This window comes from Eschrichtius robustus, chromosome 20 (assembly GCF_028021215.1).
Source record: "Eschrichtius robustus isolate mEscRob2 chromosome 20, mEscRob2.pri, whole genome shotgun sequence".
NCBI lineage: Eukaryota > Metazoa > Chordata > Mammalia > Artiodactyla > Eschrichtiidae > Eschrichtius > Eschrichtius robustus.
The window spans coordinates 45,009,031-45,031,907 of NC_090843.1; the positions used below are offsets into that span (position 1 = coordinate 45,009,031).

The following is a 22,877-nucleotide window of genomic DNA, read 5'->3' on the forward strand; positions in this document are numbered from 1 at the left end:
GGTGACTCTGATGAGGCCCCACTCTGCTGCCCCCAGGTCTAAGTGGAGAGGCAGTGCCATGCAATGCTAGGAACAGGCACCATCTCAGGTCCCCTGCTGAAGAGGGCCCACACCGCAGGGCTGAGCCTGAAAGAGGACCTCCATTCACTCTCCATATAAACTTCAGCCTCATCCAGCACTTACAGCTGGCAGACCTGGGAATTAAGAGCGCTGCATACAGCCAGTGATTAGCAGAACACAAATGTGAGAGGCTCCACGAAAGATGCTACACAGTCTTTAGAAATGCTGAGATACACAGGAGGTACAAATGAATGCAGCCATACATACATACATGCAGAGGCCTTAGCCGCCGCCGCTGCTGCCCCTTATCTAGAGACACTGCAGACAGCTCAGGTTTACCACAGCTGACAGGCAATGAAAACAGTCTAATAGACCGCCTGCTCTCGCCCTTAAATCCCTTTTTGGAGATCAAGATAAACACGTTCTTCCCTTCCCCAGTGCTCCAGACGTTTGACTGAAGTGGCAGAGCACTGTGAGGTTTTGTGCCAATGAAATCACTGTGTAATACTGAATGAATGTAGTATTTACTCGTCAGGATATTTGTCAGCACACAGGCACTGAGATTTCCAAGTTTCATAGATGTAACTTAGCTCAATTTTTTTAAAAAAAATTGCTTTTGTCCTGATATATACATTATGTTGGGGACCTTCTGACTTATAAGCAAATATTTGCAATCATGTGCTGAAGATGTGAAAAATAACGATGCATATCGATGGAATAAAAAATGAATTCTGCTGCTTTCCTCCCTTTATCCAACCTTTCCCCCTTTAAACATTCCTGATGGGTCAGTTAAAGAAGCAGGGAGTACAAAAGTCCTCCTGCATCTAAGAATTAGGCTACACAAGCTGAGTGCTTGCTGCAATACTCCATCTCATTACGATATTTCTATTCTCCAGAGGATTTGAGGAGGGGTTTTGTAAATTTCCTGAGCAACTGTCATCACTGGACTTCATCCATGATTCTAGATATTAAAGTCACTCTGGGGACCTGTCAGGTTATCAATAAAGGTTTGGCTAAGGCAGAAAGAGAGAGATGAGAAAGAATAAGTGGGAACACGGAAGAAGTATTAAAATGGGAACAAAAGAAAGGAGAAAGGATGAGAGACGAAAAGGGAGGGGGGAGAGAAAAGAGGAAGGGGAAGAAAAAATGCAATAGCTCATCTACTCATGCTGCTAACACCCTCTTCCCTGACCTGACAGGACTACATTTTTAAAAGCTGACAAGTAATTCAATCTCCAATTAACAATTTTAAGTGGTGCAGCACATATCACTGTGTAAATGTTTCTCCAGGAATATATCCAAGGGTGAATGGAATTAAATCTCTAGGGAGACAAGACCAGTGCCTATGAGACCAAGAATACTTGGGGGTTCCAAAACACAGTCTCTGAATACAAAGACGCAGGGTTACAAGTTCCTCTCCCCACTTTGTTGCCACTGTTGTCACTGGCAAACCTTCCAGAGCTGGTTGGCAGCTGGCAGGCTAGGGTTGGGGATCGAGAAGGGGCCCAGTAACACACTGCTGGCACAGAATGGGAAAGCCTCTGGTGTGAGCCACGGCTGGATTCAACACTGTCCACTGCAAGACCAAATATCTCTCAATTAGCAGCAAAATTATAAAGCGATCAGGTTTGGTGATGGATAAACTGGAGTAAAGGGACGGAGCTACCAGTGGTAGCAAAGATATTTAGCCAAAAAGAAACTGAGATGATACAGGCCAGAAATGACACTGGGAAGATCTCTGTTTACTGAGATGTAGGGAGAACAGAGGAATGAGTTAGACGGCAGAAGGATGGTAAGGATTTGAAGATGGACTGGTGAGGAACAGAGACTCATTTTTAATGCAACTGGGGTAGAGAAGAGCCACATGACAGTTTACTTGTTAAATGTATGAGAACAGGCATAGGCTTCCAGAGTCAGAACTGATGTCAAACGAAATCACTCACCTCAGGGATCCATCAACTGCTCATTTAGCTATAGACTCGAGCATACTGACAATAAATTACTTCCAAAAATAGAAAAATTTTAAAAGTGTGGTCTATTGAGGTATAATTCACATATAGTAAAATTGTCCATTTTTAGGTGTACATGGAATTTGACATCACATAGGCATATAACCACCACCACAATCACCCCAAAAGTTTTCATCAGCCCCCAAAGTATTCTCATTCCCTTTGTAATCAATTCCCTTCTCCCACCTCTGACAACCACTGATCCTTGGGTCTCAACAATATTGTCTTTTCTAGAATGTTATGAGTCTAGCTTCTTTCAGTCAGCATAATGCATCCGAGATTTATTCATGCTGACGCAGGTGGCAGTAGTTCCTTTTTTACTGCACAGTACTATTCCATTTTATGGAAATAACACACCTTGTCCATCTCTTTGCCTGTTAGCAGACATTTGGGTGGTCTCCAGTTTTTGGCAACTATGAATAAAGCTGCTAGAGACATTCATGTACAGGTTTCTGTATGAATACACATTTTCATTTCTGTTGAGTAAATACCTAGGAGTAGGATTGCTAGGTTATACGGTAAGTGGATAACTGACTCTATTTTTTTAAAAAGCTAAACTTTTTCAAAGTGGCTGTACCATTTTGCATTCCCACCAATACACATGAGAGTTCCAGTTGTTTTGCATCCTCACCAACACTCAGTATTGTCTGCTTAGAATTTTTTATTTTAGCTTAGTGGTGTCTAATTGTGGTTTTAATTTGCATTTCCCTAATGACTAATGATAAATATCTTTTTGTGTGCTTATTTACCATCCTTATGCCTTTGGTGAAATGTCTGTTCAAATTTCTTACCCATTTAAAAAGTTACTGGGTTGTTTTCCTATCATTGAGTTGTGAGAACTATATGTGTGTGTGTGTGTGTGTGTGTGTGTGTGTGTGTGTGTGTGTGTGTGTATATATGTGTATATATACACACACACACACATATATATATATACACACACACATATATATACTTTTTTTTTTTTTCCAGTCACCTCCCAGCAGTTTTTCTGAATAGGATATGGGATGTGAGGTTGGTGGAAGGCAGATGGCTGTGTGACTGTCTGCCTGTGCCCACCAGCGGCAAGGCACAGAGTTTGGTGCCTGCTGGGATCTGGCTTCTTGGGGAGTAACACTGACCTTTCTTTCATCTTTGCAGCCTTTTTGTTTGTGTTTTCTCATTTACATCTGATGGGTAGCAATTTAATGTTTTCCCCTTAGAACACATGAAAAGCTTGTTATTGTCTTTTAGCCTAAATTTAAGCTCCATGAGAGCAGGAATCATATTTGTACACCCACAGCATAAGAACAGAGCCTTACACACAACAGGCACACAATAAATGCAGGTGAACTGCCATAATTCTCACTGCTCTATAAAAACTCAGCTCTGGTTTGTATTTTCAGCAAGTTGAACTACTATAAGCAAACAAAGTCTTTCCTATTAGTGTTATAATGTGTAGCAGATTCCTTAAGCAAAATGAGTGGTTCAATTTTCCTCTCCTTTTAGTTTTCCCCAGTGTAGACACTGGGTTTTTCTTTCAAAATTCTTTACCTGGGCTAGAATTAAGCTAGTAACTCTATGTACTATAAAGTCATATTATACTAGGGTTGCTCTACTGAACTGCATAAACCTGCTTTAGCTGTTGAGAAGACATTTTATCAGAGGGTTAGATAGAAAATGAAGATACCCAAAACTTGATTATATGTTCCAATGGTCTTGACTTCTCATATTTGCATCTTATGCTGTTGGTTAAATTTGGGTGAGTTCCTTTCCTTAATAAACACCGATCTCTCGATTTCTCCTATGTGCATACTATTTTAAAGGGCTTAAATTCCAGACTGAGACATTTAAAAAACTAGGAACCAGTGAAGAATCAACTGGAAAAACTTGAAGCCTGGGCATGATAATCTATAGCTCAATCTAAACAGCTCTTAAAGCTTCTCCTTTCATAATTCAACACCCCTGACTGTGTACATCAGCTGATTAGACTGTGTGAAGATGGCCACTCTGAATGAGAGGGGACATAGCCAGATTTGGATCCATGCACGGGGGACATTCCCAAGAATGATGAACAGCCAGGAGTCAGGTTTCTAAACAGTCTCGTTTCCTGCGTCTTTATCATATTCACACAGCAGTCTGTGCACAGCCAGGGACCAGGTCTGTCTTCCCCCTGGAAGACTGAAGTCCTTGCATTTCTAATCTACCAACGTGTGCAGTTCTTGCACTTTTAATTTATGAGCGTTTGGGGGGGGGACCTCTCTGACTTGGGAACATATTGGCTCGGTCTAATGCTTGGAGATTATTAAACTCGGAGCTATGCTCCGCTATCAAGTCTACAGATCTCTTATTTAGAAGATATGGTGCTCTAAATGCACAAAGAGCTCCCTGTCACCTTCACATTAAAGCCCCTAGTGCCTGGTAAATGGAATTATATAGCTGTCATCTCCTTTCCCCAAAGTTTTAAGAGTACAATGGGCTCATTTTTTCACACTCCATCCTAGCTTCAGAACTAAGAGACCTACTTTGTATTGATTTAAGGTCTCAGAAATAAATAAACCTGCTTCACCGCTGTGATTCACAACAAATTCATGATACACTATTGCATGATATATTTCAAGCTCTGGCTCTGGCTCTCTTTTTCCTCCGGTGAGTGATGGGGGAGCTGGGAGGTAGTGGGGAGCTGCAAAGCTGACAGCTGGATGGTTATTGGAGATGGCTGCTGAACAGACACTGTTGAAGGAGTATGGGATTTTTTTTAACTGGGGGGCAGGGGTGAAAAGCTAATTTACTTGGGTTTCAAGCTGGGGTTGGGGGAGAAGAAAGGTTAAGGGGATAGCAGAGGGAAAGATGGAATAGCAAAGCTTCAACTGAACACTAATTTGCAAAGACAGAGCTATGAACATGTGTAGAAAGAAAGGTGAAGAAAATCCAGCATAAGAAGGCGTAACATCTGACTGGAAGATGAAAACGCCCAGCTGCTCTGCTTAGGGCACTGTGCTGGCAGTCCTCAGGGGGCACTTAGCTTGAGTTCAGGGACGAGGTTTTATGAGAGGCAGAACGTGCCGAGACCCTGCACGCCACAGAACCTGTGAAGTGGAGGCATCTCTTGATTCCAATACTCGGGAAGCATCCCAGTCCGGGAGACTGGAATGGACCCTCTAGAGAGAGGGCAGAGATGTAATGGAGGTCCACACGTATGAAGTGAGCCAGAGACTGCTCCCTGAGCTGAGAGGGTAATAAGCTCTAGCATTTCACATTTGGTTTGTGTGCCCATAGAGCTTAAGATTACCTCAGTCTACAGCACCTTTATTGATTCCTGAAATAAGTACCACCAAACCATGAGTTTTAACTAGTACCTAAATATGCAGCACTCAGAAAGACCTATCTTTCAATCATGTATTAGGATCCTGACTTTCGATACGGCAGGTGATGGGCAGGTCTAAAAGCCTTGCATGACGCCATGTGGCAGACTCCTAAGGTTCCATAGAGTACTACTTCATAGTGGTGAGTTTTAGCTGTTTCTCTAGTAATTACTAAGTATTTCATATTTTCACCTGGCGAGAATGTTATTTATGAGTCCAATTTCTTTTCTATCTTTGAAGAGCATTTTCATCTTCACTACATTTTTTCTTGAGACAAGACCAGACTCTGAAAGCAAAATTACATGGGAAAGAGTTTGGTTCTGTTCAGTTCTACATAAGCCAGACCATCCAACTGGGAGTTGCTTTGTTAATTCTGAACTACTTTTTAAGAGGTATTCGTTTGTCTGTACAGAGAAACAGACTTCAGCCAAATATAAGGAAGAACTTTGTACAGATGAAAGGGATTGGCTGAAAAAGTACTGAGCTCCCCTTCAGTTGAGTTTTTCAAGCATAACGGAATGACTATTTGGTAATGGAGTCACAGAGGAAATTCAAACAACAGTTGGGTGGTTGGACTTCTGAGGATCCTTCCACTCCCAACAATTATAATTCTATGGCCCCTTGGTGTCATCATGAACGATATCACCCCTCCCACCCACCACGGGGCATTTATTCTTCCACAATATGGATAAGAAACAAAAAATTTTTGAATTGTTATGCCTTACAACTCCCATTCCTAATCTTGCTAATATGTAATAATTTCACACATCACTGATATGTAATCTCACGAACATAAAATTTTCTCACATGTAGTCACTTTTTTGCTCCCCCCCAACTCCTTCCCCTCATCTATTCTCTCCCTGCCCCAGCCTAACACGGTTCCCTGGCTACAGATAAAGATACATCTTCATAGCATAACAGAATACTAGAAATTAAAGAGAATTTAAGATTAAGAGAACCTCTGGCCTTCACCTTAAGGTGGGAAACGTATTTTACAGAGAGGAAATTGAGCCCCAAAGAGATTAGAGCCCAACGTTGCTTTACCTAGTAAATGGCAAGGAGAGGAATAATCAAAACTTTTTCGTTTGCTTTTTTTTTTTTTTTTTTTTTTAAATAATCTAAAGGCTTTGAAACTTCAAAAAGTTTGAGCACATTTACAATAGTTTGTCAAACATGATAATTCCTGAGTCTCTATTTAATGCCCAGGCAGAGACTCAGAGCTTTGACTTGATGCTTGTGTGGGTCTCCCGTCCTGAGTCTCTAAGCCACCATGCCCACATGGGCTGTCTTAGAGTTAGAGGCAATGGAGCTCTGAATAGCAATTCTACCGGAGAGCCCGGGATCAGACTTCTGGTATATTACCTTGACTCACTAATGGAGTCCAAGATACCTGGTACAGTTTCCTACCAAACCCAAGGAACATCAAACGAAAGACAAATAAAACAACCCCCCAGACAGAGTGAGGTGTGCCCATATTTTGTGTGTGTGCAGGGGGAAGGGCTTGAAAACTAAGGGGATGCGCCCACTGCAACCCTTTCTGAGAACTCGTTCATAATGCTAACGCGAGGCTTACTCAGGAAGCTCAAATGCCCTCTTTAGAAAGGAGAGCGATCCCATCTGGAGCTTCAGAGCACAGGGCCTGTCTATTGTGAAAATAGGTAGTTAGGGACTTTTAAAAATGCAAATTGCTGGATTGATCCTTAGAGTGATTATGGGCTATTGTATCAACAAGTCCTTGGGGACTCTCGCAGACAGATGACTGACACATATACTACCCTATCAGGACTGAACATGGGGCCTCTCACATTAATGGCTTTCCAAAGTGTGTGACTGTCTTTAGATAACATCTATAGGGGAAGTCAATACATGAATGTACGCCACAGTGAGGACTGACATCTAACATTTTCTTAAAGGAATTTTTGCCTTCAAAGGGTCAGAAAATATGGAGAATGTTGTGTCTGTATTTCCCTTCCAGGGCCTGGATAATGAGTTGCAATGAGAAAGACCCCTAACTGCATCACAGGGAAGACCACAACAGTGCCAGTGATTTACCAGTATTAACTCATATAATCTGCACAAGAGCCTGGTAGATAGGTACTATTATGATCCCCGTTTTACAATTAATACAACGGTGACCTGGAAGGGTTAAATGCACTGCCCAAGGTCACACAACTCACAGGTGGCAGAGCCTGGACTCAAACGTGGCCAGTCTTAACTTCCGCCTCTTTCAGTTATGTGACAGTTACAATGCTGCCTCACAAAAGAGCTAAAGAACTGCCCCCTTGCTTTCTCGAGCCTCTGGGACTGACTCTCACGTTGAGTGTCACAGAGTCATGGGTGAGGAGGAAGGATGTACAGTGCAGTCCCCTGGCGCTACAAGCTCCTGGGAGGAACTCTGATACTGTACCCACCAGAGCCACATTTCATATTGTACAGACACATAAAAATATGTATTTGGAAACTGAGGTCCAGAGAAGGACTGATACCAAGTCTCAAAAGCAAGATTAGCAGAATTAGCCCCCTACAGGCCTAACATATAGCCCTAGCCACACTCATCACATAATTTTTTTTTTCCTGGCAGATTCAGTGGAAATAGGGGCCAGCTCTCGCTAAGGGGAATGAGATTATTGGATTTTTTTTTTTTTTTTGCCTTAAACCAGAAGCTTTAAAATGCTTATCACAAGAAAATCATATATCACCTCTTGAATGAATCTATAATCTATCTATCAGGCCATGGGCACATGCCTTACCTCCACAGACAGTAACTGTCCAGAGGACAAGTCAAAAACTGCAATGCTGATTTCTTGGTATACAGAGAGAGCTTTCACCAAGTCTGGGGCAGTGGACTGAGAACTGGCAGGCTCTAGTCTACTTCCCTTATCACACTAGGTCATCCCAGCCTACACACCACCTGACGTTACAGTACACATATTACACAGAAACAGAGACGGGGAGTGCAGGGGAGAGGAAGTGGGTCTGAAAGTCACTGCAAACATCCAGTGGCACCTTGACTTAGGAGTTTATGACTCTACAAATTGTCACAGCCCCTTAAGGGTCTATCTTTCCAGTTCCCCAAGCACACAGACTGCTGCCTTTGCCAGGCCAGCATGACTCACTTTGAGCAGGTAGTCTGTCATGTCCATCAAGTCCGCCCTTACCACTCAGTGAGGCATTTTGAGGGATCTGCCCACCAACAGCCCACAGTTTGTAGAGCTGGGAACCTATGATCCACTACCTGAAGTGACATGAAAGAGCAGGCCCTTAGAAGCTTCTCTTCCTAATGTCATCACTCTCGTGATGTTTGGACAAAAAATAAAATGACCAGACTGCTTTCTCTTCTCAGGCCTTGTGGACACTAAGCCCAGGGGACTGAGCGCATCTTAAATGAAACTCGGGGATGTGGAAGTTCATGTTCTGCTGCTACTTCTAGTCTTTGTCAGTGGAACTAGGTTACTTTACCTCTTGCTGTTTTTGTCTTTCCATCTGTAAAATGGCCCTGATGCCACCAGCCCACCCAGAAGGTAGCAAGGAACCAGATAGATGTTCTTGATTTTAAGTTTCAAATAAAGTCATGCAGGCTGCCTCTAATCACCATCTCATTACCTTGAGTTCAAATGTCAACTCTGCTTCTGCAACACTTAAGGAAACCTGGATCCTGTATTTCTCCTCACCTTTGTAATATTTTGAGTATTTTACAAATAACTGCAGGCAGTGAAGAGCAAGACATTCAAGGAAAGAGAATACACAAATACTGAGATCACAAGGACAAGGGATCAAAAGACGCATATGGGGAGCTCTTTCTGGTTCTGGAACAAAAGACAGAGTGGCAAAGGATGGGGCCCGTGAATAAGATGTGTAGGTGAACGGTGAAATCACTGAAAGAGGAAAATCAGGAAACCGCCGGGATGGTTATATTTTATTTGCAGATGACCACTGTTGGCTACAAAAAGAAATCCTTTAAAAAGTAAGAGTCTTTGGAAGCAAGAGGTCAGAAGGTCTAAACTAATTAAAACCAGGTCGGCTAATGACAGGCAACATCACATGAGCACTGAGATGGAGAGTAGCTATAAAAGCTTGACGCGTACATGCAGTGTATTAAGTTGGGAATACGTGTCTCTCCAGCTTCATATCTATTAAAGGAACAAACAATTTACATGTGGCTGCATTACGGGAGTGTGATATGTGGAGTGACAAACCTTTCTCTTCACATCCAACTATGTTCAGTCAAAGCAGAGATGGGGTGGAGGGGGGTGAGGAGGGGAGGAGAAAAGCAGGGAGAAAGAAAGTTTTTAAAAAATCTCTGCCTCAGCAAAAGTTTTCATTAAAATTTTAGACAAATGATCCCTGTGTCCTTCTCCCTTGCTGCCTGGGGCTCCATGCTATTTCCATGCAAATAACAACCTCGTGGTTTATATCTTATTATTTCCACCAGAGCTGCAGTGCGACATGACCTGAGACGTGTAAGAGGTGGGTGGGGGGCTGGGGGGTGGAGTTAGAGAGGAGAGAGAGAGAGAGGAAGAAGGGAGAGACAGAGAGAGAGAGAAAGATGAAGTGGGTGTTCACTCAAGTGTGAACAAATATTGTCAGGAGTGAGCGTCAAGAACAAAAAAGAATTGCAGGGATAACGTGTTTATTTCAGTCCCCCCCACCCGCCCTTGCAAACCGGCACCTTTTAAAATTCACTGGGCATCAGGCGATCATGCACAATCCATCTGCTTTCACTTTATCATTTGCATTTCATGCCTCCTGGCTTTTGATGTGCTGATACTTTGATGCAGTCAGGAGACACGCATTATCATTATTTCAATTTTCAAAGGGGTCAACGGGATCGGCACTTGCACACACAGATTTTTTTCCCCCCTACAACCTCTGCACAACCACCTCCCTTCTTATTCTTCACCCTAATTTTAACATAAAGGATGAAGACTCAAAAAGGTAGGGGTCAAATGTTTACAGCCTAAAAGCTCGCATACACCGCCTACATTCCCGCTTTACACAGGTACAGGCGTACGACAAGCTAGATGGTCAGGGCTTGTGGAGTCTCTACAGGGTTTCAGACACACACACAAAGACTCTCACACATGGAGACTCAGGGAGGCACACAGACAGAGAAAGAGGGATCTAGACGCAAGATACAGACACAAAGAGACAGAGACCAGCACTCACACAGGAAGAGGCATGCACTCAAAGTGACCTGGACACACGCCCAGAGGATGCGAGACAGAGATTCCTATAGGAAGAAAAGGCAGATGTGCAAAGAGACACCAGTGCAGACAAAGGCAGGATGTGCACAAGGAGGGAGGCGGAAGAGGCAGTCTGAGTGTGTGGCTCCTTTCTAGTTTCCTTTCTCGTACCTGAGAGGCAACAGGGGCAGACAGGACATTCTTAATGAATTTGCATGAAATCGGGGGTCTTCCAGCACCACGGATGCACACAAGAGGCAGTGACGTGAAGACAGTGAAGCGGGCAGAGCAGGGTTAAGTAACCCCTATAACTGATCACTCCCTTCAGCTACAAATGATCGCAGCCTTCTGGAAATGAGCGTTGTGGGGTAAGTTACAGCTACAGCTTTACTGTCTTTTCCCTACAACTAGACTTCTCCTTTAACAAGCAGCCCTGCAGGCTAGGAGGAAGATGAATATAATGAATTTGATCATAACAATTCAACCGGGTTTTAGGAAAAAAATCCCTAATGCTTTCTTTGTGGCAGGACTGAAATTCAACTAGCAAGTTTTTAGGAAAAAACAAACAAACAAAAACCCCAGCAGCAGCGACAACAACACAACACCACCACCTTTGCTTTTCAGAATATTCTTTGGATATCAGGGAGAAAATAAAAAACTCAATGTAGCAAGATACTTTTCAGAAATTAGCTCTTTGTTCAGGTACGGGAACGTTATGGAAATGCAGGTGTCTTCTTTAAATTCTATCCTCACAGATAATGGTATCTACAATTCTCTTCAGCATTCATCAGTATCTCATCCTAAGAAGGTATCCAAAAGAACAACTTAAAAATAAAGTGAGTTTCTCCCGCAGCAATAATCTCCCTCAGTAGAGCAGGTCAAAATATTTATTTCCAGGCTACTCTCCAAAAAGAGAGCAGGACATCCAAGTTTGCCGTTGTTAGCACTGCTCTGCCTTTCCTTGGAGAGAAAGGCAAGCCCAGAGAAGGACACGAAGTTCATACGAATGCAGAGAGCAAACTTATCACATCACACCATTCTCATTTCTGACATCCCCAAAAGCTAATTGGACTGATGGCAGCGTCAACTTATTCTAAATGGGAATGATAGGATAGGACACTTAATTCCCATCCTTCCACTTGAAAGCCAAGGCTTCATAAACAGTTTGTGTGAGTCTAGTAAACAACTTAGCATGCGTATAGCTCCGCAAGCTCAATCACCAAACCGTGTAAGGGAGAGGAAAAGGAAACTACAACTGTAATGTGAGCCAACACTTTGTGCCAACTACTAGCTGCTTTCACCTATGTTTTCTCATTTGATGTCCACAGCATCATTCAGAGGTGGAAATTATCATCCCCCTTTGACAGATAAAGAAAGCTGAGGAGTTGAGGGGTTATACGAGTTGTACGAGGTCAGTCAGCCAGGCAGCCTCAGACAATTACATATTCCTGGCTCTGGAGAGAAAATAATTTTCCTATGCCTGCAAACGAGTGAGAACTATATTGTCGGGGACTTCCTGGGCACAGTGGTTAAGAATCCGCCTGCCAATGCAGGGGACACGGGTTCGAGCCCTGGTCCAGGAAGATCCCACATGCCGCGGAGCAACTGAGCCTGCGTGCCGCAACTACTGAAGTCCGCGTGCCTAGAGCCCGTGTTCTGCAACGAGAGAAGCCACCGCAATGAGAAGGCTGTGCACCGCAGCGAAGAGCAGCCCCTACTCACCGCAACTAGAGAAAGCCCGCTCGTAGCAACAAAGACCCAACGTAGCCTAAATTAATTAATTAATTAAAAAAAAAAAAAAAAAGAACTACACTGCCCTTTATATATTCAGGTATTCTTAGATAGTTTTCACTCTTGCAAGCTGTGACCTCACTATCCATTTTTTTTCCCTCTCTGGAAAAGCCACTATGAGCTTGGACTGAAAAGGCACAAGCATTTCTTTTGAAGGGAAAATAAATCTCCATGTCATACTCTTTCTCAGCAATCCATCCATGCATCCATCCACCCATCTTTCCACTCAATAATTACCAAGTACTTCCTTACGTACAAGGGACCATCATATGTGCTCCTTTTCAGAGGTGCTTTCACAAACTTCTCAAAACATTAAAACTTGATACCCTCAACATGTTCAGAGGATGTTTCAGAGGTAGCTCCATGTCTGGGAATAGAACTCACATCCCTCGCTCACAGATGAGAAAAAGGGAGGGAAGGCAGAACAGAAGCATTCAATTAGTTCTGTATTTCTAGAAGGACATCAGAATGTAAGCTCCTCACAGCAGGAGTTTTATATGGTTTGTTTATTACATATCTTCAGGGCTTGGAATAGTGCCTGGCACATAGTAGGTACTCAAAACGCTCATTTTGTTGAATGAATGAATGAATGAATGAATGAATAGGAGGGAAGATGGAGGGAGAGGGGAAGAGATAGACTGAGGAAGCCTTCCCCCAATCAGGATCTAGAATTAGGAATTCACAATAATCCTCCAAAAGCCTCACATACTTCTCCCAAACCCTAGAAACTTACTTTGTTGAGGGCCCCAGCTCCTGTCAGAATTAAGTGAGAATTTTCAACCTGGATGGTTCTCTGTCCCAGTCGGACAAGGTAAGCCCCAATCCCAATGGCCCGGCATGTAACCTTAAAAAAGAATAAATTCGACATGTCACATATTTATGTTCCCTCCCTAGCTATAATAACTAAGGCACAGATATGTAAAATCCACATTAACAGAAAAAAGATATTGCTTTTTTAGGAAATCTGTTTGATTAATAACAATACAAAAACACAATTTCCTGGTTAAAGCAAAGAAGGTACAGAATTCATTCAATGATTCAAGTAACAGACAGTTAAAGAATCATACGCCCTTTACTTCTCTTACACTTTTGTTTATTTCACAGAAGTTTGGCATCTACACTAGAGGTATGAACAAGGAAAACAGTAAGAGGAGAAGAAATTTCAGCTGTTAATACTCTGGTACAATCTTTAGAGAAACAAGAAGTTAAACTAAAGGCTAACATGAGGTGCTAGGTTTAGCTGGGAAATTCAGTTATTTACATTATCCTGCCTTCCTACTTTCGTGCACAATTAAAATCAAATTGTAGATATACAGTTTTTAAGAAATGCTCCCATTTGGGACTAAGTAGCAGGGATGGGAGCAAAAACAAATCCTAGTCAGCTCTTCAAAAATCTCACGCTCTGGCAAGATTTACCAGGCTAATGGTGATGATCTCATCATAGGCCAACGAGGATTCTCCAGCAATCATTCCAGAACCTCGAAGGTTCTCTGCTCCAAGTCCCTCTTCCTTCCCAATAATATCGGTTATCTTGTACCTAGGGGATACAGCCATGCCAAATTATCCAGGTTAAACACGTTAACAACAATCCATTAAAAGAATAACCACCATTAATAGGCTGCTAAAAGCATACTGAAAGCTTATATTTAATACCAGGGCTCTGTACTTTTTTTTTTATACTCTTCATTCATATATCTTTCCTTCTTAGTTTGGTGCCTATTTTGTCTGGAAGCAATATGGTATAGCAGAAAGAGCAAAACCTGGAACTAAGTAGACAGGTTTAAATCCCTGCTCTGACACATACAGCAGTGTGACTCTAGGGATAATAGTAACTTGTGTAAAATGGGATTTATAGTATCCACTTCTACGGGTTGACATGAAAGTTAAAGCAGCAAGGAGAGGGTTTGACACATAGATGGCGCTCTGATGTTAGATACCCTCTCTTACTTTCTAGGACAAGTTTCTTAAAAGCAGGGTCAATGTGTATCTCTCTCTAATAAGCAACAGCCTTTAAATCAACCATTTTAGATAAATGTTACATAGGAATAAAAAAGAATCCAGAGGCACAGTGAGAACACTCAGCCCAATTTCTCAAGTCAAAAATCCTCTCTCTTTCCAAGACAAGGATGAAGGGGAAGGTCAACATAGTGCACTCTATCCCTGCTCCTTTGTAAGTATCAAGTGTATACACGAGAGTTCCTGGCATAGTCCTCTGGAGGGGCAGGGAGAATGTGTATAGAAGTGAAATGCTGGACAAGTTGCCCAGAAAGCATCCTGTGGATCCAGAGGGAGCCACCCGTCTGTCTTCTCGGCAGGGGATTAGGAGTGATAGCTGATAATGGGAAATGGGAGATGGGGAATGCAACTAATAAAAGAAAGGAAAAATACAAAGTTGGAAGTAGAGATAGGCATATATTATTTATTGTTCCATGTGTACCCTTAAGGCTTGGCACTGGGTACAGTTTTAGAAATTGAAATAATAAATAAATATCCCACAGTGGCTCTTAAACTTTTTTTTTTTTTTTTTTTGCTCCCATATTTCTCTGTTCCCTTACTTCCAGCCTTCCATCAATTCCTTTTCTTTGCCCTTGCTGTTTGTCTGTGGCTTTGCGTTTCTGCTTCCCAGATTCCCAATAATCCCTTCTCACGATAATTCCCCAGTTCTTCCTTTCGCTCTGTATCTAGCTAGACTCTAGTATAGAGTTACGTTACAGGTAAAGCTAATCTCCCTTAAGGGGTTAATGAGCCACATTAATTTGGTGGTGGTGGTGGGGGAAATGTGTTCTTTTAATAAGGCCCACATGCCATATAGTCACAAATACTCATGGGCCCAGTCAGCCTTCTTTGCAAAGCAGATCTTCTCCCTCCTCAGGAGTGCATACTGCTTCACAGTTGTTTGTGATTTGTTAAGTGGCATCTTCTCCCGTTGTATTACATGACAAAGATTAAACATTTCCCATTTTCTGCTCTGTGATCTGAGCCTTCTACCTTTAAGAGTATCATTCTTTAAAGTAGTACCAGGGACTTCCCTGGTGGTCCAGTGGTTAAGACTCCACGTTTCTACTGCAGGGGGCACGGGTTCAATCCCTGTTGGGGGAAATAAGATCCCCTCGTGCTGCATGGCATGGCCAAAAAAAAAAAAAGTAGTACCAAATTTTAATGTTACTTATAATAAAAACCTTTGTGTAGTGTAACACAATTAACAAAACATGTTCATGTATATCATTTTTGATCCTCACAACAGTCCAGTGTGATAGGGAATATCATCTCCATTATCATAGATAATGATACCCAGGATTTTTGATTGCTTACTATGTGCTGAGTTCTGTGCTAAGGGCTTTGCATATATTGGTTTACTTGATCTTCATCATACAGATGAGGAAACTAAAGCTCAGAGAAGAAAACTGACTTGCTTTAACAAAAGCAATATACAAAATCAATAGCTTTCTGAGATACCAGCAATAAAGAGTTGAAGAATATAATGGCGGGTGTGGGGTGGGAATCCCATTCAGAGTAGCAAGAAAAATGCAAAACATATAGGGCTATTTAAAAATTGGCAAAATCCCACCGTACCTACACTGTATACCAAGACATCCTGGGATGGATGCCACAGTGAACTGTCAGGTGCACTGAAGGATATTTCAGATTTTTGAGAGAAACACTATGATATGTGATATCTGTTGGATCCCGTGTGAACTACTAGTTTTAAGTAGTTCGTGGTTTAACATGAGGTACTGCTACATTCCTTTTGACAATGTCCTATCTTTGCAAAGCTGGGTTTTCAGTGTCTGTGGGGGGAAAAAAAAAAAAGTTCTGCACAAAAATCAGTGCAGAACAAGATGTGAGGGTGGCTATGTCCAAGCTGATTCCAAGGTTTGCAATGTCGTATGGATGCAAATATCCCATTAGTAAGTAACTGTAATTATTTAAGAATAGAATAAAATTTTTTCAGTTATGTGTATTATACAGTTGACCCTTGAACAATGCCAGGGTTAGGGGCATCGACCCTCAGCAGTTGAAAATCCGAGTATAACTTAGAGTTGGCCCTCAGATATATGGTTCCTCCATATCCATGGATGCACATCTGTAGATTCAACCAACCACAGATGGTGTAGTACTGTTGTATTTACTGTTGAAAATGTCCACATAGAAGTGGATCCGCACAGTTCAAACCCACGTCATTCGTGGCACAAATATTTATGAAGCTGTCTGGGTCAGCTTCCTTAAAAATCAGAAATATTAGGCATATCTTTTTGCCTAAAGGTGCTATGAAAAAATTACAGAGACAGTAAAGGTGCTGTGAAGCAAGAAAGGGTGGGAATTTCTGGCATAATCTATATAAAGAAAACTATAAAACTTTAAAAAAATACACTTAAATAACTGGAAAAACATACCATGTTTCTTGTTGGGAAGAGTTAATATTATGAAGCTCTCAGATCTTCCTAAATTGATTTATAAACCTAATGCAATCTGAATCAAAATCATTATGGAAAGTTTTGGGGAATTAAAAAAAAAAATGAGCCTATCTGTAAAAGGACAAAAATAACTAATAAAACTTGGGGAAAAATTAAGAATGTGAGGAACTCTGGCCCATTAAAGTAGTTAAAATAGTGTGGCGTTAGTCCAAGAATAGAACAAAAAACAGAATATAAAGCCTGGTAATTGAGTTAAGATTATTATAAAAGTGAGGAAAGTATGAATTATTCAATAAATGGTATTGGAGCAACTGATTAACCTTCTGGAAAATACTTGCAGATAGATTATAAAAATGTTCAACTTCACTGGGGATCAAAAATACCAGTTAAAGTAACAATTGCTGTTTTTATCCTATTTTATTAATTTACAATAAACAGTGTTGGCAAGGGTGGAGAAAAAATTAAAGAGGGGGAACAAGCACTACCATATACTGCTGGTGGGAATGCAGCTCTTGGGAGGACAATTTGAAATTATCCAAAAAAATCTTTTAAAAAATGGACATACTTTTTGACCAGTAATTCCACTTTTAGAGATTAACCCAAAGGGAATAGCCAGAGATATTCTTCAAAGTTTACATAAAAGAATGACCAGCCCAGGGATATAGCAGTAAAAACTGGGATAGTCTGTATGTTCAAATATGATATATTCATTATAATGATTTATATGAAGCCATTAAATATCATATTCTCAAATAATACTGTAAGAATATATAAAATTTCTCCCTAAATAGTATTTAGTAAAAAGAACAAATTACAAAAGCCCTTTTCTATTATGATCCTAATTATGTAGGAAAAAAGGTGTGTGTGTATATATATATATATATATATATATATATATATATATATAACAGAAAGAATATAATATACATTAATAACTGTGATCCTGTGATCTCTTGGTAGGACTGTAGCTGATTTTTACTTTTTCTTCATAATTGTTTATATGTTCCAACTTTTCAAATTGAATAATTATTACAAATATAGTTTTAAAACCTTAATCAATAATAAGGTCTTTCAGCTAGTAAGTGGTATAGCTGAGATACAAACCTAAGGCTTCTAGATTATTCAACAAGCAATCTTCACTGCTCTTCAAGGTCATGATCAGCAGGACAGTGAGAAAAAAATGATCCTATTCTCCTTTCTTTAATCCACGGCCAAATTATTCTGATACATGATACCTACCTGGATTCTCCTTCATCCTCCACGTGTTCACAATGGACAGAGTTGAGAGCACTGACTCTCTTATAATCTTGAGGGGTCAGATATAAATATTTGTATCCCTGTGGGAAACACAAATAGTTTTTAACTCATTATCTGCCATCACCACAGAAGACCCAGCAAAGCATGCATAATGCAGCTTGTTCCAAAGCTGGCTTTAAATCTCCAAATCGTGTCTCAGAGTTACTGTCTCATAGAATACTACCACAGATAGTTCTTTGAAAGATGGAAGTGCCTATTTCTGCAGTCACTGACTGTGTCCTTGAAACAAGATATCTTGGAGCTGCAACTCCAGGTATATTCCACTCATTTCCTTTTCATCAAGGTTAAAGGGTCATTCTCTAATCTTTAGTGACACCTCTATTAAAGATATCAACACAAAATTAAAGAATTATATGAATTACTCTTCTTCATTTTCTCAAATCCATAGTACCATCAAAATATAGATGGGTCAAGGATAATTGAGAGCATCACAAAACTAGGATATTCAATCTTCAAATCAGAAGTCTGTGCAGTGCTAATGATCAGTAATCACTGAGCTCATACCTTTTGCTTTTTTAAGTAAACAACTTCTAATCCCTATGTACATTAAAAGGTTATACTAATACTTCATAACTGACTTATTTTTATACATACATATACACACTCACATAGAAGCTAGTTATTTAATATGTGTGTTCACCTGAAGTGAATCAGTCGCTCAGAAAAAAAAAAAAAAAAAAGGAAGCAGAGAAAACCTTTTAAAATACTATGAGAAATTATGTCCACCATTTAACTGAATTTGTCCCACAGGGAGCACAACATGCCAGAGACATGAATTTGAATTTGCCACTGATTTTGCCTGACTTATGACGAGAATGCCCTGTAGCACTGAGTGTCAGTAGTATGTCTGTCAGCACATATTTACTGAGTGCCTATTATGTGCAAGATACTAAGACACAGAACAAACAGAAAGGAACAAAACAGGCAAAAATTCCTGGCCTTGTACAACTCATCTTCTAGTAGGAGAGTCAGAAAATACACAAAATAAATAAGTTAAGCATACAATGTTAATGGGAATAATGTTTAAGGAAAAAATAAAATAGAGGAAAGAGACAGGAGAGTTGGCAGAGTTGAACTTTTAGAAGAATAGCCAGGGAAGGCTTTATTGAAAATGTCATTTGAGCCAAGACCTGAAGAGCTGAGGAAATGAGACATGAGGATATTTGGGGGGAAAGCATTCAGGCAGAAGGAACCACAAGTGTGAAGCTGCTGAGTGTGTCCAGCAGGCTCAAGAAACAGTGAAAAGGCTGGTAGAGCCACAGTGTGGAATCAGGTGGGAGCAGCAAGAGAACAAGGACGGAGTGGTACTGGAAGGCCAGTCTAGGGAGGGCCTTGCAGGTAACTATATGGTTTCTGGCCCTCACTTGAGTGAGTTGGCAAGCCTTTAAAGGGTTTTAATCAGAGGAAAGTTTTGAGTTGTGATCTGATTTACATTTAACTGGATCATTCCACTTTCTGTTGAGAGTAGACTTTGGGTAGGGGTAGGGGCAAGGCCAGAGGCAGGAAGGTCAATTAGGAAACAATGCAATAAATGCAGTAAGAGGTGACAGGGACTTGGACTACTGTGTAGCAGTGGAAGTGCTCACAGATGGTTGGGTTCTGGATATATTTTGAAGGTCAGGATGTACACATGATTTATTGACGGAGAGGATGTGGGATATGAGAAAGACAGGTCAAGGATAACTCCAAGGTCTTTTACTTAGATGAGGAATAGAGGTATCATTTATTGAGACAGAGAATATTGTGGGAAGAACAGATTTAAGGAAGAAGATTAGAAGCTACGTTTAGGCAGATGTGCAGGTAGAGATGTGGAGTCTGGATACATGAATCTGAAGTTCAGGGGCAGGATATAAATTTGGAAGTTTATCAGTTTATAGATGGAATTTAAAGCTTTAAGACTGGATCACCAAGGGAAGGTGAATATAGAAAAGAGGAGAGGTCCAGGGACCAAGCCCTAAAACACCTTTTTTTTTCCTTCTTACCTCACCTTCCATACAAGCTATCCTGCCATAGCACCAGGTGAGAGGGCACTGGGCCCTGTGGGGTTGAGGCTGGGGAGTCCTAGACTTCTTGGTCCTGCCACAGCCTCTGTGGCACTGATATCTGTCTCCATTCACATTTTTTTTTATAATTTAAAAAATTGAGATAAAAATTCACATAACATAAAACTGGCCATTTTAAAGTGTACAATTCAGTAGTTTTTAGTATATTCAGATGCTGTGCAACCACCACCACTATCTAATTCCAGGATATTTCCATCACCCCCAAAAGAAATACTGTATTTATTAGAGGTCACCAACAATTCCCATATACTTTTTTTTTTTTTTTTTTTAACAAGAGATAAATAGACTGACACCAAGCATTGTACATGGATGACCACAACAAAAGCAACAATGATTGCAATTACCAAACATGAAACACACTCATACTATGTCATAATATTGACATTCAGTCCAGTAATCCTCCCATATACTTTTTTTTTCTTTTTTAATTTTTATTTATTTATTTATGGCTGTGTTGGGTCTTCGTTTCTGTGCGAGGGCTTTCTCTAGTTGCGGCAAGTGGGGGCCACTCTTCATTGCGGTGTGCGGGCCTCTCACTATCGCGGCCCCTCTTGCTGAGGAGCACAGGCTCCAGACGCGCAGGCTCAGTAATTGTGGCTCACGGGCCTAGTTGCTCCACGGCATGTGGGATCTTCCCAGACCAGGGCTCGAACCTGTGTCACCTGCATTGGCAGGCAGATTCTCAACCACTGCGCCACCAGGGAAGCCCCCCCATATACTTTTAAAATGAATTTTACTGAAGCATAATTTACGTGCAATAAAATCCATCAGTTTTAAGTGTTGTAGTTCGATGAGTTCTGACAAATGTATACACTTGTGTGTAATCGCCACCACAATCAAAATATAGAATATTTCCATCCCCCCCTGACACTCTTACATTTAAAGATGTAAAAGGTAGCAAAGGAAGCTGAGAAAGAGTGGCTAGGGGGGTAAAAAGGAGACTGTAGGTTCCTGGAAACCAAGAGAAGAAAGTATTTCAAGGATGAAGGAGTAACCAACCACATGGAATACTGCTGAAACGTCAAATAGGTGAGATTCAGAGTTTAACAATACGGAATCAATGGCGACCTTGACAAAAGCAGCTCTGATGGAATGGTGAGGGTGCAAGGGGAACTGACATGGGTTCCAGAGGGGATGGGAGGGAGAAGAGTATCTGGAAACAGCAAGAAGAGAAACTCTTTTAAGAAGTCTTGCTGTAAAGGGAAGGAAAAAATGGGGTAGGGTTAGTGACTGGAGGGGTAAGTGTCTGTGTGCTAAAAAAAGGAGTATATTTAATAGAGAGGGAAAAAGTGATGATGTAAGAAAGAAGGGGGAGAAGTTTTGATCTACATCCTTAAGTTGGCAAGAAGGGAAAGGATCAAGCATAGCAGGATTGGCCTTAGATAGAAGCAGGGACCGTGCATCAACGTACAGGAGAGAAGGCGGAGAATAAGAGCACAGATGCAGATATACAGGCGCTCGTGGAGGCTCTCTTCTAATTGCTTCCATTTTCTCAGTGAACTGGGAAGCAGCATCATCAGCTAAGAGTGAGGATGAAGGAAGAGGGTGTTGGAGGTTTGAGGAGAGAGATGTCAAATCGTCAATCAGGAGGTTGGTAAGCTTGAACTTAAAGTAAGACCAGTCAACAGCACTGTGTATTTTTCTCCATCAGTGTTCAGCTATGCAGGTGAGGAAAAGGAGTAGACGGAGAGAGTTGGATTTAAACAAGGTTTCTGTACAGACACGGAATAAGCGGAATGAAGAGAAAAAGCAAAGAAACTGAAGGCATGGGAAAGGTAGTGATTACGATGATTAGCCTATGGTAGACTTTGGATTTAAGGCTGGATAGGAATAAAATGAGGATGTAAGGAGGGAGTGAAGAGCAGAAGAAAGGTGGCAGGATCAACAGTTGTAGGTCTTGGTGAGTGCAAAGGATTACTGGACTTGGGGTACTAAAGAGAGTGAGCTGGAAAGATAGGATGGAGAAATGGCAAAGGAAGGGATGCTTGAAGTTGACATTATGGGGAATGAGAGGCTGATCTGGGATGTAGGATAGGACCATTGGAGGAGAGGAAATCAAGGATCCAAGAGGCTAGATGATGGGATGAATCATCGACGTATATATAGCAATCACCCAGAATGATAACAGGACTAGTAGTACTGGAGAGAGTGACAATGTGCCAGCAACTAAAAGATGCAAAGAAGAGGGAGTGGCCAAAGGGTAGGGAACACTATAATAAGGAGCAGTGATGGTGTGGCACAGTCTGATGACATGAGATTCAAAGACGGGGGTTTTCAGAGAGAAGGGAGGGAAAAGGGTCTGGAAGTAGCCGTGAGGCACTAGCAAGAAGCTATTTTCCTCCAGGCTCAGTGGTACAAGGGAAAGAGAAACCAGTCACCATTTAAGAGGGCTACAGGGGAAGAAGAGTCTTCAGAGGACAGGCAGGTTTCAAGTAGAGCAAGACTGGAGAACAATCAGAGAAGAAGCTGAGGATATGAGAGATTTTGCTGATGACTGACCATAAGTCTTGGAGGCCAAAGTAGAATAATTTAAAGGTACATATTTTGGGCTTCCCTGGTGGTGCAGTGGTTAAGAATCCACCTGCCAACGCAGGGGACATGGGTTCGAGCCCTGGTCCGGGAAGATCCCACATGCCACGGAGCAACTAAGCCCGCGAGCCACAACTACTGAGCCCATGCACCACAACTACCGAAG

General features: G+C 41.4%; 1 protein-coding gene across 6 annotated transcripts in view; it reads right to left on the reverse strand.

The window, feature by feature from the left end:
* ACACA (acetyl-CoA carboxylase alpha) overlaps positions 1-22,877 on the reverse strand; it is a 268,183-nt gene that overhangs the window by 45,733 nt on the left and 199,573 nt on the right. For all 6 annotated transcript variants that reach the window (XM_068529919.1, XM_068529921.1, XM_068529920.1 and 3 more), the window contains 3 exons: positions 18,042-18,139; positions 13,804-13,924; positions 13,121-13,231 (listed from right to left, as the gene is read on the reverse strand). In XM_068529919.1, coding sequence (XP_068386020.1) covers positions 13,121-13,231; positions 13,804-13,924; positions 18,042-18,139 — 330 coding nt within the window. The remainder of the gene's footprint in view (positions 1-13,120; positions 13,232-13,803; positions 13,925-18,041; positions 18,140-22,877) is intronic.